The sequence below is a fragment of the Aricia agestis genome, chromosome 9 (assembly GCF_905147365.1).
Source record: "Aricia agestis chromosome 9, ilAriAges1.1, whole genome shotgun sequence".
In the NCBI taxonomy this organism is placed as follows: Eukaryota; Metazoa; Arthropoda; class Insecta; order Lepidoptera; family Lycaenidae; genus Aricia; species Aricia agestis.
Genome location: NC_056414.1, coordinates 11,966,520 through 11,986,981, shown reverse-complemented (window position 1 = coordinate 11,986,981; position 20,462 = coordinate 11,966,520). Strand labels below are relative to the sequence as shown.

Genomic DNA, 20,462 nt, shown 5'->3' with positions numbered 1-20,462 from the left:
CTCCCTTTTTTACATCCATGTGAAAATCGTTAACTTAAGAAAAATGTTAATTTTAAGACGTTTAATTTTACACTTTTAAAATGAATGGTAACATTATTAAAATAAATTATCATTTAAGTATTTTATACTTTAAGAAAATAACTCACATTTTAAGTTGTTTATCAAAAATATTTAAAAAATTACAAAAAATGCGAATTATCCGGATAATCCGGATTTGAGGGTGAAAAATTCCGAAAATTCGTGCGACAGGTTGCGATGTGTAATGGTTTGTGGTTGTGGTACGTGTGTTGTGGGTTGTCCTTATGCCACAAGAACTTATGCGAAACAATTATTACCTATCCACACAACAAACGTGTTTAGCGGATTTTTACGGAACCATTCGAGCGCGAATCCAACTTGCACACGGTCAGTTTTTTCGTTAGATAATTGGATTTAAAATAATGTAATTATATAGGTAGACACGAGTGTGTAGGTCCAGTGGTAGGACGGGTTCACGCCATCGATAATGACACCACGATTATACTCTGAACTCTGAAACGATTAACGACAGTCTGATACTCCGACTGTGTGATAAGTTCTAGTCTACAAAAAAGCTGATAAAATCCGCGCTTTAACCGCGACCGACTCACACCGCTATACATCTTCAGGATCACAACAACGTTTGATGTTAATTCGTTCGGCTGTAAAATGTTATTTTCAGTTTGGTTGATTTTGTGTGCGCTTCTGGTTTTTGTGCTCAGTTACAAGTTGCTGATACGAGACGACGATTTCTTCAAGGTCCAAGGTCCCAAAGGATTATTTCTGATCGGGAACTCCTTGGATTTTCTGAAAAACAGAGGTCAGTATACATTGAGATATATTTCGTCGTAATTATTATAAGTTAAATAAAAAAAGTCCTATTCTAGCGCCTGTATGAATGTTTGTCAAAATATCATTCCTTTAACCCTTCATTAAAAGTTAAAACGAATAACGAAGGAGGCATTAAATTTAACTAACTTAATTCTTCGTCAAATTAGTGTCTCAAAAACTTAATTTTTAGTTATTTTGTCTGACCTAAAATAAGTATTTTTGTGATGTGTAATATTATTTGTACTTATCGTAAAAGCCCTCATCTCATTCTAAATAATATTTTTTGACACACTTTTATTATTAACAATTCGCTCAATAAATTAATTTAAAAACCTCACCACAAAAATTTTTAGAAATCTTTTTAGGGTTCCGTACCCAAAGGGTAAAAAGTAAAAACGGAACCCTATTACTCTAAGACTTCGTTGTTTGGCCGTCTCTCTGTCTTTTTTTTTTTATGAAAGAAGGGGGCAAACGAGCAAACGGGTCACCTGGTGGAAAGCAACTTCCGTCGCCCATGGACACTCGCAGCATCAGAAGAGCGTTGCCAGCCTTTTAAAAGGGAATACGCTCTCTTTCTGAAGGTTTGCAAGTCGTATTGGTCCGGAAATACTGCTGCTGACAGTTCATTCCAGAGTTTTACAGTGCGCGGCAGAAAGTTACGCGAAAAACTCAACAAGGTGATGACTATAGTTGCAAAACTTCTGAAAAATTCCGAATAATTCCGGAATACTTCTGGGAAAGTTTCTTTAAATTTGAATTATTCAAAATGAATTTAATAAAAAAAAATATGAATTTTTATTTATACTGAAAAATCGTATTTTGCATCAATCATCGATCGCCGCCGCGCATAGAGCGTCGCCCGCCGGCCGCTATCACCGCTTCGCACTATCAAACTTCTCCGGGGAGCATCTCCCTTCCGCACCGCCGTCGCCCGCTCGCACGACTCGCTCGCCCGTACGAACGGGCGACGGCGGCGCGGAAGGGAGATGCTCCCCGGAGAAGTTTTCCCTCACCCCGCGGAAAGATTCGTACCCCGCATTTGAATGTTTCCATCGAATATTTCGCCGGAATAATTCAATGGAAATATACGTGTTTGTTTGTGGTTTGTGGTGGTTGAGTGAATTATTTGTTCAGTGGCACATTACGTACTTAAGTAAAATATAAATTGTTTATCTATACCTACTTCTAGGTTTAATATTATAAATGCGAAAGTGCGTCTGTTTGCCTGTCTGTCTGTTACCTCTTCACGCTCGAACCGCTGAACCGATTTGGCTGAAAATTGACATGGAAATACTTTGAGTTCCGAGAAAGGACATAGAATAATATCCCGGAAAAATGTACGGTTCCGGCGCGATTAACGAATTTTGGCGTAACGGAGTTGCGGGCGTCATCTAGTTTTATCATAAATTAGTAATGGCCAATGGGATTGATTAATCTATACTTACCTACTGATTACTTATATCCATACTATCCATACTAATATATCCTATTGTAAGTAAATCAGAATAAAAACCATAAAAAATAAACGAACTTATATGATAAGGTATTATCAAAGAAAAGTAACAAGCCGTTACCAGCCGCTATTTATAATAAGCCAAAAAAGCCGTTTCTCGCCGCTTGGCTAATAATGTTAGTAACCGGCATCACATATTCTTAGATACACAACTAAAGATAAATAGTTTACAACTTCCAAGCGCAATTTTCCTCGTTATTTTTGACAATTGAAATATTCCCAAAGTTTCGGAATATTTCGGAATACTTCCGAAGTATTCGACGGGAATAATTCGGAATCTTTCCCGCCAGCATCTATAGTGATGACTAGACATCGGATTATAATATGCATTTGCATACTTGCATATGCAAATGCATATAATGGCACTTTTTAGGCGATAGTGCATATTTTGGCAATTTTTCGTTGATAGTGCATATTTCGGTAGTTTTATGCCCTCGTAGTCTCCAAACTAGCTATCATGACATACACTAAGGCCACAAAACAGAGGTACGATAGATCAAAACACTTAAAATATGTGGCTCCATCGCCATTTAAAGAATTCAATATACCCGATAGATACAATATCTTTCTAGAAACAACATTTTTCTTTGTAGTTGGAAACATTTGTAAAAAAGAATAAAATAGTTCCCGATTTATTAAATTTCCATGGACTAATATTAAGATTGCAATTGAAAATTGTTGGTAGAAAATTATTATTGGTGCTGTATAAAAAACGAAAAATCCTGGATTTGATAAAATTAAAAAAATATTGACGCTTTTATTAACTGCACCACCGAAAAGCTCTTCAAAAAAATAATAAATTTTAATAATATGTGACTTTTGATTGTGCATATTTTGTGCATACTTCGGCCATTTATCGTGCATACTTGCACGCATATTTCGGCACTTTGATCGTGCATATAATCCGATGTCTAGTGATGACTGATGAGGATGGTATATTTTTCGCTTTCTATTGCTTTATAACGGTACGGAACCCTTCACGCGCGAGTTCGACTCTCACTTGGCCGATTATTTATTTTTGTTATAATTTTCAGTGGACACTTTTGCTTATTTCCGGTATCATGCTCAAAGGTTTAAAGAGCTTTACAAAATATCAGTGGGAAGCTTCAAGTGTATGATAGTCTACTCCCCGGAATATGTCGAGGTAAGATAATAATTATTATATATACTTAGTTAGAAAAATAATAAGGGTGGGTTGCACCAGAGGCGTGGTTAAAGTTAAAGTTATGGTTATAGTTAAGGCTTTTAGCTTTAACTTTAACTTTGACCGGAGAAATTGACAGATGTCTGTTGCGTTTATAATTTTATTCGAGCTACAGGTAACGGGATTGAGAGTAAGTATAAAAATTTCAGTATCCGTAAAAAGCGACAGGAAAAATATTTCTTACAAACACAGTAAATTTTCACGAAAAAATGTCGATTTAAGTAGGTATGAGCGGTTATGGTTAAAGTTAAATATGGCGTCCTTAACCAGAGATTTGACATTTCACACAATAGTTATAGTTAAAGTTAGTTGGTGCAACCCACCCTATATATTATGTTTCAAATATACAGGGTGTAACAAAAATAAGTGATAATACTTTAGGGTGTGTACGTGTTCCTTGTAGAGAGTTCACTGTGAAAGTAGCAGCGATGAAAGACCAAAAATTTTTTTCACTTCTGTATGGGGAAACTCGTAACGCTCGGGCCCATGCCCATACAAAAGTGAAAAAAATTTTTCGTCTTTCAGAGCTGCCACTTTCACAGTGAACTATCTACAAGGAACACGTACACACCCTAAAGTATTATCACTTATTTTTGTTACACACTGTATAATATGAAACATAAAAACCCAATACTTCACATATTGGGTCTACCCACCGGGACGCTTCATTTTTAACCGACTTCCAAAAAACGAGGAGGTTATAATATGTTCGGCTGTGGATATTTTTTTTCTTTTTATTCTGTTATATTTTTGTCTGTAACATTTTGCGATGACTATAGTTATAAATAAAAGATGAATTGTTTCTTCAAAGCTTACAGTTTACACTATTACCTAAAATATTCATAAAAGTTCTCCCATCACCACATACTAATATTACATTTCGTAGTAATAGACTGAATGACTTTTAGGGTTCTGTACCCAAAGGGTAAAAACGGGATCCTATTACTGAGACTTCGATGTCTGTCCGTCTATCCGTCTGTCTGTCTCCAGGCTGTATCTCAAAAACCGCTATAGTTAGACTTCTGAAATTTTCACAGATTGTGTATTTCTGTTGCCGCTTTAACAACAAATAAGTACCTACTAATAAAAACGAAATAAAATATTTTATTTCGTTTTTATTAGTATAATATATATCTCTGCAATAACGATGCTACCTTTTTGCGCATCACTGCGTGAAAGCCGTCAACGCGAGACTCGGCAAATAATTTTGACGCACTGCAGCGCCATGGCAGCCCAAGCAGCATTCTGAAGATATTGTTGTATTGGACGCGCAGGACACTGTAGGTTCGGCGCAAATATGTCAACCACTGCAGGCCACAGGCCACCCGAATAAAACGACTGACAGAACGCTTTGATCAGAGTCGTTTTAACGTCCGTAGTGTTATGAAATTAAAGACAAAACCAAGGAATATTTGGTTTTATTCCAAATAAATTATTGTACATATTTGTCAGTATGAAAAGGTATGACAATAATAGTTGTTGACATTAATAGACAATTCGAGAGGTGCTGAAGAAGGTCTTAATGTACACTACATTCATCCGGCCTTTAGAATTAACGAGGAACATAGTGCTTGAGATAATCTGGAGTTTTTCTTTGTCTTCCAGATCTTCTTGTCCGATCTCTCTCCTCATTGCCAGTTATAGTTTCCTCTGAGCTAATTCCCGGGTGTGAAGAAGGAGCTTCTTGAAGTACTTCTTCATCTTGGCGTGGTGAATCAGAATCAAAATCCTCCGTGTTCTGGTGTGATGAATCTGCTTCCATCCGTACTTCGTCAACTTCGGCATTACCATTTGAACTCAATGGTCTCGTCTCCGTTTCTAGTTGTGATTCCAGGACGGTTATTGGAGTTTGAGGAAGTGGTGCTAAATGTTTGTTAGATATAGTAGCCTCCCGCCCGTCTGCTAGTCTTACGTAAGAATACTGAGGATTAGCTTCGATCAATTCCACTTCTTCTACGTCTGGGTCATATTTAGAGTGTTTTGTATAATTCTTCTTTAAAACAGGGCCAGGGTTTAGGAGCCACGTTGGAAGAGATTCACCGTTAGCACTCCGCCGAGGGTGTTTAAAGAACCTCTCGTGGGGGGTCATGTTTGTGGACGTACACAGTAGTGATCGAATGGAATGTAAAGCGTTAGGAAGAACGTGTTCCCAATGGCCAATATCCATTTGTTTCGACTTCAGGATCAGTCTTATCGTCTTCCATAATGTTCCATTTAACCGCTCGACTTGTCCATTCCCTTGAGGATTGTATGGAGTAGAACGACTACACGCTACACCATTCATCACTAAGAAATCTCTCAGTTCTTTCGACATAAACGCTGCACCTCTACCCGAATGGATATAATGTGGTGTCCCATACATCTGAAATAAATCCTTAAAACATCCTATTACAGTCGTAGCGGATACGTCTTTAGTGATGTATGCAAAAGGAAATCTTGAGTACTCATCAATAATAGTCAAAATAAAACGATTTTTACTATGAGTAGGTAAAGGGCCTTTAAAATCAACATTGAGTCTTTCGAAAGGTGCAGTAGCCTTAATAAGATTTCCATTTGCATACATCACTAAAGACTGCAGCGTTTGTAGAAATGTTCATTCATTTTAAGATCTACGAAGCACATCCCCTTTACACACGAAGTGTTATTTTTGGAGGCTAAAGTTACATTTTCGTTCCAGGGAATGCGTTTTAATTTCAGTTCTTGAACGAGATTCTCGTCTATAAAGCTAGTAGAGCTTCCGCTATCTATGAGAGCATCGGCTCTGTGATTATTGATAGAAACAACTATAGTAGTCTTTTTCAAGCTCATAGGAGAGGCGGCAGATATAGCTCCTAGTAGTTCATTTTCCGATACGGCATTAGACGAAGTCCCGACTCTTTCACCCTTGCATACTTTGGCATAATGGCCCTTCTTGTTGCAATTGGTGCATGTGACATTTAATGCAGGGCATTTTATGCGTTGGTGGACATGGCCACCGCAAAAAAAACATTTCTTTTGGTGAAAGGTAGTCGTCGTTCTCTCAATATTATTGAAATCCATACTAGTAATTTTGTAGTCTTTAGAGTTATTGTTTGCCAGTTCAATGGAAAGGGCTTTATTAACGGCCTGATCTAAATTTATATCTAAACTTTGCAATAATTGTTGTCTGATCTCATTTGAATTAATCCCAGCAATAAATGCGTCACGTATGTATTCACTTTTGTGAGTTTGAGCATCTACAGCTTTAAAACAGCAACTTTGGGCGCGTTGCTGGAGCGTGCGCAAGAAATCTGAAATGCTCTCATCTGGTTTTTGTACAGATCTTAACAGTATATATCTGGCATGAACCTTATTCTTTTCTTTAATATAAAGTTTGTCTAATAGTTCAATGGCCGAAACATAATCTTTCGCTTCACGAACGTGAATATAAACATTGTAAGATAAATTGTTTAATAGTAACCTTAGCTTGGTTTCTTCCGAAAAAGTTTCTTTTCCCATGCCTTCGCTAAGATAGTTTGAGAATGTCGTTTTCCAGTGTTCATACTTTAATTCAGCATCCGGAGTGCCGGGTTCGACTTCGAACTTATCTGGCTTTAGTAGTTGCGCAATTGTAGACATCGCAGATGATATTTTTTATTTGGAATAAATTGTTATGAAATTAAAGACAAAACCAAGGAATATTTGGTTTTATTCCAAATAAATTATTGTACATATTTGTCAGTATGAAAAGGTATGACAATAATAGTTGTTGACATTAATAGACAATTCGAGAGGTGCTGAAGAAGGTCTTAATGTACACTACACGTAGTACATCAAGAGAACCTGCGGGCTATCATAATATTGCCCCTCACCGCCAGCGCCCTGCGTTCCCTCTCAATGTCCTCATCATCTCTACTTGGTCACTCGTGACAATATGACCCAGGTACCTAAACCTGTTGACCAGCTCCAGGGGAGTGCCACTGAGGCATATCGGAGGCACACGGCGAACATTTTGTTCGCCGTGTTGAATAAAAATTTAAGGGGATACAAAAACACAATTTTTGGCCTAATTTTGCTCCATAACGTTACAAGCTTCGAGCTCGAGTCCGACTCGCACTTGGCCGATTATTTGAAAGATTTGGCAACCTTGATTAATAAATTACTAATCTATGTTTTAGACACTTCTAAGTGGTATCCAGTACCACAAAAAGGGAAGGGTATACGACTTTCTGAAGCCGTGGTTGAAAGATGGCTTACTCATAAGTAAAGGTACGTGCACACTACACGAAACTTTTTTAATTATTCTGCATAAATATTTTTTTAAGTATGTTATTTTGAAGGACCTTCAGTTTATACATTTAATTACTTTATAGCTTTATAGTTTATATTTTAGCAAAAGTTAATATTGCTATCATTATAATTTAAAAAGTAAACATTCTAATAATGTTTAATAATATTATATTTTGAACTCTATAGTGATAAGAGGTTATCAGTACGTGTAAGTTAACTGACCTCCTTAATTATAAAATGTTGTTTTGTCAAGTTATCACTATTTTTACATCCGGGAGAAAGTACCTATAATTACTGCCCGCTTAGGGTCGTTGAAATAAGCGGCGCGATACGATTTAAGGCTATTTCAAATAATAACTAAACTTTATTGATATACTACAAAAGATTATGCACATTAAATGGACGAACTTGCCGTTTGAGGCGTCGGGGCGCCAGTTCAAAATTTAAATATCTCAAAATGCTTTAAAAATGCATCGTAAAGCCTCGTGACGTTGCGGTTTGACCTGACCCTTAGCCAAATCGGTAGGAAACTCTGTAGAGATGCATGTCATAAAGTAAGAACTCACATACGGTTTTGCTTGATAGTTTTTCTTCAAATCAAGTAATAATTACCAGTAAACTGTGTGGACCGCAAAACTGACAGCTTGAAGGCTCGCATCGAGTCGCTCGAAGGATTGATGGAACCGGATCGAGCCGGCTTAATGGAATAAAATATATTGATTTAGAATAAAACTATAGAGCAATGCTGATTCTGTGGACGGAAGCCCGAGCCGCGAGTTTTGCTCGACGTTATTGCTCGATCGAGCAAAACCGTATGTGAGTACTTTAAGCATATACTCATATTTTTAGGTCTAAAATGGCAGCACAGAAGGAAAATTCTGACTCCAGCATTCCATTTCAATATACTGCGTCATTTCTACACGACCATATTGAAAAAATGCGACATGCTTGTGGCGCAATTGGAACCGGAAGTTCAGAAGGAGAAGACTGATGTGCTAGCGTTTGTTGCTGACTTTACGCTAAACACCATCTGTGGTAAGATTTAAGTCTATGCTCAATTATTTTCGCTAAGTATTCTTATCTATATTATTATTATTCTTGTCTACGCAGTATGTCTAGGGCCCAATTCCTACATATCTTCGTTTGGCAGTTCCTAATCCACGCAGAAACCAGAAAGGCATTTCTTAGCGTTATACAGGGTGTAACAAAAAATAAGTGATAATACTTTAGGGTGTGTACGTGTTCCTTGTAGAGAGTTCACTGTGAAAGTAGCAGCGCTAAAAGACCAATTTTTTTTTTCACTTTTGTATGAGGAAATTCGTGACGCTCGGGCCCTTGCCCATACAAAAGTGAAAAAAAAATTTCGTCTTTCAGCGCTGCTACTTTCACAGTGAACTCTCTACAAGGAACACATACACACCCTAAAGTATTATCACTTATTTTTGTTACACACTGTATAGATTATAAAAACTTTAACATCGATTTTATTACTTAATTTACTAAATAGCATTGTCATTGCCGCCTAGATATAATATTAAGAACTTTTTTTATGATAGTTCTGTTCATTTTAATCGAGACTTCGAGAGTTTAATATTTAATGGCGCCGCGCGGTGGAAAATTGTACACTATGATTCAAGTTCGAATCCTTCACAAAGAAACATGTTTAATGGTTTACAAAAGGTATTATGGTACCTATTACACAAACATTAGTAAGCGGAACTATCGACTGTTATTTTTGTAATTATTAGTAATAATATGGTTTCTACCATATTTAGTATTGTATTGATGAGAAAGATAAATTATGTTATGTTCTTTGCTTTGGTAGTCACTTGTTTGTATCATAATATAGCTTTAAATAAACTATATTGACTGTGCAGTGGCAAAATACGTAAATTGATAATGTGCATTGGCCATTGCCCCGTTTCTGAGGTTTGCATTCAGTTCTTTTCAATAGTTTTGATCAGCGGGGCTAAAATGGTCGCTTTGAATGAATCATAATATGATTCATTTTTCTAAAATCGCAAAATGCAACTCTGCTTGCAATTCTGTCCTGTATTTTTGTACTGATTTGACATTTGTCAGTTTGACAGTTTTGACAATTCATTTGCTGAATTGATTGAGAGGAATTGCCAAATGTGACCATTTTAGCCCCGCAGTAAGAAGCTGATGTTTAAGTAATACCGTATAGCGACTATCTTTTCGACAAATTATAAAGTTTGTAACAAAATATATGGCTTTTCCGGATACAGTAAAGCTGAAACCAGGGCCGGACCAAGAGTTTAGGGGACCCTGGGCTAACACCATTTAGGTACAGTCAGTTTGATGTACCGACACCTAAACCTGAACTGAAATTATTAAAATTTATTGAGTAGGTTTCATTGATTGTAGAATTGCAAACCACACGACCTGTTTAATTTAATAAAATTATGGATTCTCTCAAATTATAGTTTTTTGGATTTCACATAGCTGGCTCCACGCATTCGCGGGACCCTCGGCTTTCAGCCCAAAAAGCCTATGGTGGAGAAACTTAAAAAGTTTTTCCAGATTCCATCTTTGGTAACGTGTAGTTTAAAAAAAACCGACCAAGTGCGTGTCGGGCCACGCGCAATATAGGGTTCCGTAGTACTGCTACTCGTAGTTCTTGAAATTTTTTGTATGGTCAATAAATTCACATTTATAACGTGTTTACACTACTAACAACATCATCTCAGTTACTTTCAAAGGAATTTGAACGAAAAGTTCCTCTATACTTCGCCGAATACATTTTTTTTAGTTGATCGACTATTACTCAATAACTTATGAAGTCTTCTTAGCCGTGATAGTTTCTCTTTTAAATTCAGCATATTTCACACTCCCGTAATTTTTTTCACATTTCCAGAAACAACCATTTAGCTGGTAGAAGGGGGGGACACTGAACTCAAATGATTTTTTTCCACTTTAAATCAAATCAAAATCAAATCAAAATTGTTTTATTTCTGAATAAATTTAAAATAAATGTTTTCAGAAAGTCCTACATGATGCCTACCACCGGTTCTTTCACAAATGGATCACTAAATCGAAAAATGATCTATGAATACTCATAATATTTTTAAAAAAACTATCCAACGACACCCCACACGATGGGGTGGGCGCGAAAAAAAATCATCCGCGCTTAATGTGTAGGGGAGGTACCATAAAAAAAATATTTTCTTAAGATTTTATGTACCATTTTGTCGGCATAATTATGTGTATTCATGCCAAATTATAGCTTTGTAGGTTCTATAGTATATGAGCAAAAACGCAGACAGACAGACGGACAGACAGACAGACAGACCGAAACTATAAGGGTTCCTTGTTGACTACAAAACCCTAACAAAAAGACAACTAAGGGCGTTTGTGCTCTACACGGAATTTTACCGTCCGGCGTTCATAACTTTCACGTTTGCCACATATAAGGTAGGAAATCGAGATGCCGCGCCGCGCCGGATGGTAAAATTCCGTGTAGTGCACAAACGCCCTTACATCTCTTTCATCTTACAGAAACGGCCATGGGAACATCGGTGGAGGACTCGAATGTTTTCGGAAGGAAATATAGACACGCAGTCCACGAACTTGGGATGTTCATATACGAGAGAACGGTACGAGTGCTCTACCACAGCAATTTCATATTCAAGTTCTCGTACTTGGCTCGCAAGCAGAACGAGCATATAGCGACTGTTGCCTCCTTTAGAAATAAAGTTGTCAACAACAGACGACGGAATCGTTGCAAGATAGACGTGGACTCGGCGATGGCTAATAGTGACAGTGATATTGCTGAATGCGGCCAGAAGAAGTTGGCGATGCTGGATATTCTGTTGAAAGCTGAGGACGAGAAGAAAATTGATGAGGAAGGCATCAGCGAGGAAGTGGATACTTTTACTTTTGAGGTAATAATTGTATGTTTTGTGACAGAAAGAGATGCCTTTTATGCAGGGTGAAACAAAACTATACTCGGCGCGGCGAACCTTGATCCCTATGACACTGACAGTTAATAGCATTGTAATGGCGTCACCATTAAATTAGGATCATATTAGAGCCGTCTAAAAATGCCATTTATAAATTTTACGTAGCTTTATGCCATTACAATGATATTCCATTAGAACTTTTAACAATTCTTAACATTTACAAGAAATTATCTCAACCTGAAATTACGTTTACGTCCTGCAAAACTTACGTTGTGTGATGACGTAAGTTTTGCAGGACGTAAACGTAAATTCAGATTGAGATAATGTAATATCGACCACATGGACGTGGTACTTTTTCTGTTGTATTAGGTATTGTTCAACTTAGGGATTGCTGCAAGTTTCATCAGAATCGGTTCGATAGTTTTTGAGATAGGGAATTTAAATTCTTAATTAAGTACGTAATTTTTTTAAATACTATTACTTTTTAATTAGTAGGTTCAGGCTACTTAATTAATTATTATCTATTAAGTACTTATAATATATGGTTTCGAAATTAAGTAAGCATAGACATTTAATTCTACTTGAGATCGCCCAATGGTCGAAATTCGATCTTAGTTTCAACGACATTGGACTACTACCTATATTTTGTAAAAAAAAAAAATTCAACTCTTTTCTCTGGGACTCAGCTGATCTCAGACTGGCCGTGTAAGCATTGTCTAATAGTATCTAAGATTCAATAAAAAAAACTATAATCCATTTTCAATTTGTCACCTTGTTGTCAACAGACTTCAACCATAAATAAAAGAGTATAATTCGTATGTATAGGCTTGTCACTCAATAATCTGTCATTTTTCCTAGTGTGTGCAATGTTTTATTTGTTAAAAAAATGTATGATAAAAGCATAATTTCAAAATAATATTTGCTTGATGCACTCCTTTAGCATATAAACTATAACTGTGCAAAATTTCATTCACCTACGTTTCCCCATTTTTCGCCAAAAGGGATACAAAGTGTTTGGCCTAATATATAGATTGGCTACGTAGATTGGTTATATTTTATTTTATATTGGAGGTCAAGATGTATCATGGGTAGCATAGACATAATATATACTGTCGTAAAGACCACCTGACAACTCGAAAATGCGTGACCATTTTTGATCTGTCAATGTGTGCGTGTGCTAGTGATGTATATTTTACTATCGATAGTATAGTATTTTGCTATCGATAGTTTAGTCCGTTCGAGTTATTTTACCTGAGTTTCTATAAGAAATAAATAATATGCAACTTTGATAGATTTGTATTTCAAATTAGATATCATAAATTTTAATTGGCAAAAAAGGTGACGATTGAAAAGTAGATACACATTTTCTTTTGGAATGATTTTTCAATCGTCGGATATGTTATGACATGAGGTTCTTATAGGGGTAAATAATTTACACTTAACACATTATAAAGTTACTTATTTATTACTCAGGTAAAATCTATCTGGTAAATCAGTCCTTACATTGAAAGTAAACAACACACATAATATATTATATTTTATTCTTAAATTAAATACATATTATAAAATATCATAATATTTTATTACAATTATTTTGAACCGACTTCCAAACAGGAAGAGTCTAGAAGTTCGCCTGTGGATATATTTTTATGTATGTTCAACGATTACTCCGCCGTTTATGAACCGATTTTCAAATTTTTTCTTTTGCTGTACATTGTATTGTTCCGAGTAGGTATCATGTTCACAAAAGTGGTGGTCTGGTGATGGAAACAATGAGAAATCGAAGTGACTCCTTGATATTCAAATGGGAACATATGGTCCCAGAAAACGTTCCAAATTTTTCGATTAATAAATTTAAAAAAGTAGTCAAAGAACGTTTTGTGCCAAAGCCAAAATGATTTCATAATTGATGGCACATCTTGGGAGTAGAATGCTGAATGACTGCTTGCAAGGCTACTTCTACATGACTTACAATTATTATGTATCTATCTATGTTTACATTGTATAATTTTTAGTTACAGCATTGTAAATTTTGTTTTAAAAGATAAAAAAATTTCTCACTTTTTTTGGTAAAAAGTGGGCGTGCGAGTTTCTTACGCCGGTTCTTCTCGTCGGCTTAGTTACCGAACCGGTGGTAGGCACCATGTATTCTGAAAATATATTTTATTTTAGATTTTTTAAAACACCAACTATAAGTATAGAAAACGTTAAGGACAGCTAAAATGAGTAAAATTATTATTTTTAAACAAAAAATTAAAACCGACTTCCAAGGCAATGACAATAGTAATATTATACTTAAATGAACTAAAAAGCATTAATTGCTTATAATTGCTTATTTTTAATAATTGCTTCAGTAACAAGTGCAACAGTATGTCAAACTTACTGGCACAAATAAAGTTGGGATAGCTCCTTTAACCAAAATAGTATTTATTCTAATTTTTCTTTAAAAATTTTCAATGAAATGTTTGCCTACATATTGTTGAATTTTTCTTGGGATTCCAACCAACACGCCCAATTAATTTTAGCCATTTTCCTCTTATTAGAGGATCTTGAGGGAATCTGTAAAACAAATGATTATTATATATAAATATAAACCTTCCTCTAGTTTTAGAGTCACTCTATATTATAGTAGTTATATTATATTAGCTATATTATACTATACTATATTATATTAGTTAAAATAAGATAATATGTCCTTTTTTGTCCGGCCGCACATTTTCCGAATTTCTGATCACAAAAATTCGGACGCCCCGCCCCGCTCATACATGTTGACACGTCAGAAATTCTTTTAGTATGATGGGTCTACAACAAAATGTATGAACAGAGTGCGTTCCGCCGGGCGTTCGAATTTTTCTGATCAGAAATTTCGGATAATGTGCGGCCGGGCTTAAGGTGATAAATATAAAGGTAAATGATTTTTATTTTAGATTTAAGTTATTGTAAAATATCGATAAGCATATCGATAAATTTGATTCAAGCACTAGCGTATATGTAAGAAATTTTGATGAAAAATTTTTCTTCAAAATTTGTGTAATATAGGAACAATAGTACCTTTAGTTACGCAAAATATGAAAGTAAAAGGGAGGATTCACAATATTTTATTTGAAATAGAGAACTAAAGACCAGAATATAGCAAAAATAAACACATCGTAGCAATTAGGACATGAAGATTAATTACGGGTGAAATGTATATTTTTCAGGATTATTCCTATGATTTACACTGCAATCACTCACAGCACAAGTTATTATTGTTATATATAATAGTATTTGTTAAAAATAACATACGATTTAAATAATAAATTGCAAATACCGAAAGGGCATAAAAACGATTGACGACTTTTGACGACCTGTCAAATAAAAGTTGTTACAATTTTCATTAGACTGCCTCTCTCTTTTCATCTTGTTATAATTCCATAAAGGATTTTCTTCTCTCTCGCACTCTTTGTTGGTCTTTAGCAATATATTATGTCTATGATGGGTAGTAATGTATACTTTGTTATTTATTTAATCTTGCAGATAAAAAAATGAGAGTTTTATCATTTTTGCGTGTGGTACTTACATTATATTACATTATGTAATGTTTTCGGTTGACTGCTTATTATGTTATATCTAAACGAGCAATTCTTATATATATGCATATACGAGCTTTTGCCCGCGGCTCCGCACGCGTTAAGAAGTATTATTATATACAAACTTTCATCCCCTATTTGAACCCCTTGGGGTTGGAATTTATCAAAATCCTTTCTTAGCTACGTCATAACATCTACCTGCATGCCAAATTTCAGCCCGATCCGTCCAGCGGTTTGGGCTGTGCGTTGATAGATCACTATGTCAATCAGTCAGTCACCTTTGAGTTTTATATATATAGATATTCGTATTTTATCGAATACCAAGCAAAGCTCGGTCAAACAGCCAGTGTAATTAATTCAAGCTGCGCAGTAAATATTTAAATGTACTTATTATTATTTACCATAACTCGTCCGATTATAAGTTATTTGTTTTGATTATTTTTTAACTAATAATTATTAATATTAGGGTCACGACACAACGGCCGCAGCACTGCAGTACATCTTTATGTTGCTGGCAAACCATGAGAAAGAACAGGTACCTCTACCTAAGTAAATTTGTTCCAGATTAATTGTAAAATTAGAAATAACACGATTTATGTATGTTTTGTAAAAAAATTACATTTTACTTGCCAATTAAAGGTCTGTTCAGTTTTTATATTCCAATTGACGATTCTAATTATTCCAAAAATAACAAAGTGTTTCTTTTTATTCGAATATTACATATTTTTTATTATTTTATTTGACATTGCGAATGTTCAGGGGCAGGGGAAACCGCAATTACAACAAGCGCTCTACATAATTTATATATTTATAATGATTTGATTATTTTATATTTTGTTTAACTTAATAATTAAAAAGTAATGTTAGAGTTTTTTATGTCACTTTGATATAGACTAAGCGCTGTGCGCTATTTGATATCAAAAAACCGTGTAAAAGTTCCTCACTGAGCATCTTCGATTTGTTTGATGGCGCCACAACAATCGGGGTCGAAATTAATAGTTGCAAATACACTTATATAAATATACTCTACAGTGTAACGTCAGTAAAAAGTACTCAACCCATTTTTTTTTTATTTCAAAATGGTTTAAAACTTCCAATGGATTAAAAAAGAACCAGCGCGGACGGACTGCAGGTAGCAGGTTGCGTATAGTCTACGTGCATCATGGCCAAACCTTCTTTTATTCAGGAGCAAATAGTAGAGGAGATCGACCGGATATGCGGCGGGTCGGACCGGGCACTGGAGCTGGCCGACCTCACCGAGATGAAGTATTTGGAGTGCTGCATCAAGGAGGCCCTGCGCCTGTACCCACCGGTGTTCTTCATCACCAGAAACGTTGACACACCATTCGAACTGAGTAAGTTTATTATGCAAGAATGTATAAGTAGTAATTGTTAACAATTTTTAAGCAAACGCCTGCACAAGTCTTTACTTGGAATAATTGTTATATGTAACTTATTGTTACCTTATATCTTTAAACGAGCAATTCTTGTATATTATATATAATTGGAATCTCGGAATCGGCTCCAACGATTTTCATGAAATTTGGTATATAGGGGGTTTCGGGGGCGATAAATCGATCTAGCTAGGAATCATTTTTAGAAAATGTCATTTTATTCGTGTTTTATCGAATACCGAGCAGAGCTCGATCAAATAGCTAGTATGTATTAAAGTCTTTGAATCTTGAATCTTCTACTAGCTGGTCCATGCCTACCGCGGGGCCTAAAACTGAAAAAAAAAAAATCAAAACCGGCCCATTAGTAGAAAGTGCTAAACAAACAAGGGTTTGCTGTGAAAATGGGAAACCCTTCACCCTTGCGAAATACAGCTTGATAAATCAGTTAACAATAATTTAAATTCGCAATTAAATCAATACATAGTTAATTAAGAGTAAAATAATAATTAAACACTTTATATGCTTCACTAATCACTAATACAATTTCAAATCCATAAATTAAAATATTTTTAGGGTTCCGTCGTACTGAGACTTCGATGTTTTTAAGTCTAGATTATCTGTCCGTCTGTCTGTGTCCAAGCTGTATCCCAAAAACTGCTATAGCTAGACTAATAAATTTTTTAAGTATTTTGTAGGCACATTCCAGGTGCCTACCAGTTGCCATCATTGATATTGAGCAAAAATGGCTAAAAAATCACGTTTGTTGTATTAGAGCCCCCCTTAAATATTTAATTTATTTTGTTTTTAGTATCTGTTGTCATAGCGGCAACAGAAGTACATAATCTGTGAAAATTTCCACTCTCTAGCTATTACCGCTATCGAGTTATAGCCTGGAGACAGACATCGAAGTAATAGGGTACCGTTTTTACCATTTGGGTACGGAACCCTAAAAAATAAGAATGATATTTAAGTGTGGCTCCCATACTACAAACGTGATTTTTTTGCCTTTTTTGCTCGTAAGTAGTAATGATAACAGGTAGGCACTTAAAATGCTTACAAAATCATTACTTAGTTATATTTGTACTTTAATAATATTTATAATTAAGTAATACAAAAAACACAATTTTTTGCCAACTTTCGGTCTACGGTATATTATAATTTATACGGTTTATGTATATTGTATAACTGTACGGAACCCTTGGTGCGCGAGTCCGACACGCACTTAACCGGATTGTTTTTAATGTATAAGTATGAATAAATATAAGGAGTATTGACCAATATTATCTGCTGCTACTGCAAGGGCAAGGCCTTGCCTTTTTGACATCTAATATCGTATTTTTCGACGTAAAAAAAACGAGGTTGTAGACCTTGGCCTTCAGATAAAACATGATAAATATTATTCTCATTGATTTATCATAAAGAATACAAAAAGAATCCCTAAACAGCTGTAGGTAAAAAGTTATGCAGAGGTCACAGTTCTACGACCGTAGAACTCTTAATTTTTTTTGTAACATTGATAAGATTGCATACTGCGCTTAACATTTTTAAATATTTTCTTCTATTTTTACATTGTTCGCAAAACAATAGTGATTTATTACGTAAAATATGATACGATACAAAATTCTAAAAAAGGCCGATTCTTAGTACTTAATAAGATCCCGTTTCTATCTTTCCTTATACGGAACCCTAAAAATTCTTAATACTCTCATATACAGGGTCAAGGGTGTAGCAAAACTAAGTGATACTACTTTAGGGTGTGTATGAGTCCCGTATATAGAGTTCGCTGTGAAAGTGGCAGCCCTTAAAGGCCAACATTTTTTTGTAATTTGTATGGGCAAGCGCCCGAGCACCAGCAAGTTTCCCATACAAAAGTAAAAAAATCACTGAAAGAGTAACTTTTACAGTGAACTGCTACTTTCACAGTGAACTAAATACAGGGGACACTCACAAACCCTAAAGTATTATCGCTAAGTTTTGTTACAGTATACTTATAGGGATTTTTCAAAGTTCGCCTAAACCTCAACCATTTCTGTACCCCCTACATTCTACAATCTTCATACTTTTGAAGCTGCTAAATGCTAAGTGCTAAGATATCGTTACTTTTACGTTAAGAAAATATTTCGCAATTTTGAGGACTGCAGGTAGAGGTATTCAGGGTAAACGCACTCATTTTGTTTTTCTAAAGCTTATAAAATTGATAGAGGTGTAATACTGCATACGCCTTCTATTCCATGATTAAGCACACGTATTTCACCGTATGTAAATGTAGAGTTTGGGACCATTTTGGTTCCCCTTAATCCATAATAATTAGTATTTCTATTTTGTTTTACTTCTGCGTACTTTTACCTCAACTTGTGGGTACGTAGTCCTTTTTTCTCCAACCCTCAAAATGCCTGGTACTCAATAATGTTAAGTTATAAAACAGCATTGTTGCAAATTGCCTAATAAATAATGATCAAAAACAAACGAACTTTTTTATATATTTTTCGAACCGCAACACGCACTGCGCAATAAATGAGAGCTCAATATGTCGGCTCAAGCGCCGTTGTTTTTGTCAAGAAAGCCCCCCCCACCCTCCCCACCCGCTCTCCCCTTACCGAGATATTGGTACTGCGTACTTCTACCCAGTGCGGCGTTTTACCCCGAATGCCTATACTAACCCACTTCAAAATGGCGCTTTATTTTTTTTTCAGAGGACGGCATGCTGGTCAACAACACGGAGATGGTGGTATCCATATTCGACATACAGCGGCGCGCGGACCAGTTTGTGGAGCCGCTCAAGTTCGTACCTGAGCGGTTCATGACGGAACCCACGTGGCACCGCTACGCCTATATCCCGTTCAGTGCGGGCCCACGGAACTGTATAGGTATATTTTTTTTATAAAATAAGGGGGAAAAAAAGCAAACGAGTCACCTGATGGAAAGCAACTACCGTCGCCCATAGACACTCGCAACATTAGAAGAGCTGCAACCTGCAGGTATATGTTGCCAACATTTTAAGATTGTATACGCTCTCTTATAATTGAAGGTTTGCAGGTTGTATTCTTCTCTTTAAGGAGTTAAATGTCTAACAATCCATTATATTACCTACTAGCAATATCGCGCATTGGCAATGTAGCTAATCGAAAAGAATACCTTAGTAAAACGTAAATGGATATACAAATTTTAACGATTCCGTTACGGCATTCTCCACAGAAATGACCTAATTTAAGAACGAATTCTTTTAACGTTAAAAACGTTCAATTCTAAGTGACCGATATGGCTGTAATAAATGGTGTGATTAGCAAATTAAGTATTTACTAGATGTTATGTAGATAGCTCCATTTAGAATATACTGTAGAGTGTAGGTCTATATCTCATTAACGTATCTCTAGTCTATGTTTTAGGTATAATATTATGCTTTACCAAGTATGTACACGTATTATACCAAGTATACGGTATAATATTAACTTTGTTTATGTGTTCCATATTATTACTATGAACAATAAGAACCTTTTAAACCAACTTTAAAAAAAGGGGAGGCTTAATACGATTTCTGTTTCAGGTCAAAAGTTTGCGATGATGGAAATGAAACTAGCAGTGGCTTCAGTTCTTCGCAAGTATCGTCTGCGGCCAGTGACAAAACCAGATGACATAGTGTTTATTCTAGACCTCATATTACGACCTCAAGATCCTATTTATGTTAAGTTTGAAAGTAGATAGGAATTAGGAATTTAATTATTATTACATTTTTATACGATTCTATCGGCCATACTCAGAATT

General features: G+C 35.6%; 1 protein-coding gene across 1 annotated transcript; it reads left to right on the top strand.

The window, feature by feature from the left end:
* The first annotated feature begins 518 nt into the window (after positions 1–518).
* On the top strand, positions 519–20,454 carry LOC121730133 (cytochrome P450 4C1-like). Its single transcript, XM_042119019.1, has 9 exons — positions 519–838; positions 3,397–3,506; positions 7,703–7,793; positions 8,664–8,849; positions 11,334–11,719; positions 15,773–15,841; positions 16,493–16,661; positions 19,394–19,567; positions 20,245–20,454. Exons 1-9 carry the CDS (start codon positions 688–690, stop codon positions 20,400–20,402), a joined length of 1,494 nt encoding a protein of 497 aa, XP_041974953.1. The 5' UTR covers positions 519–687; the 3' UTR covers positions 20,403–20,454.
* The last annotated feature ends 8 nt before the right edge of the window (positions 20,455–20,462 follow it).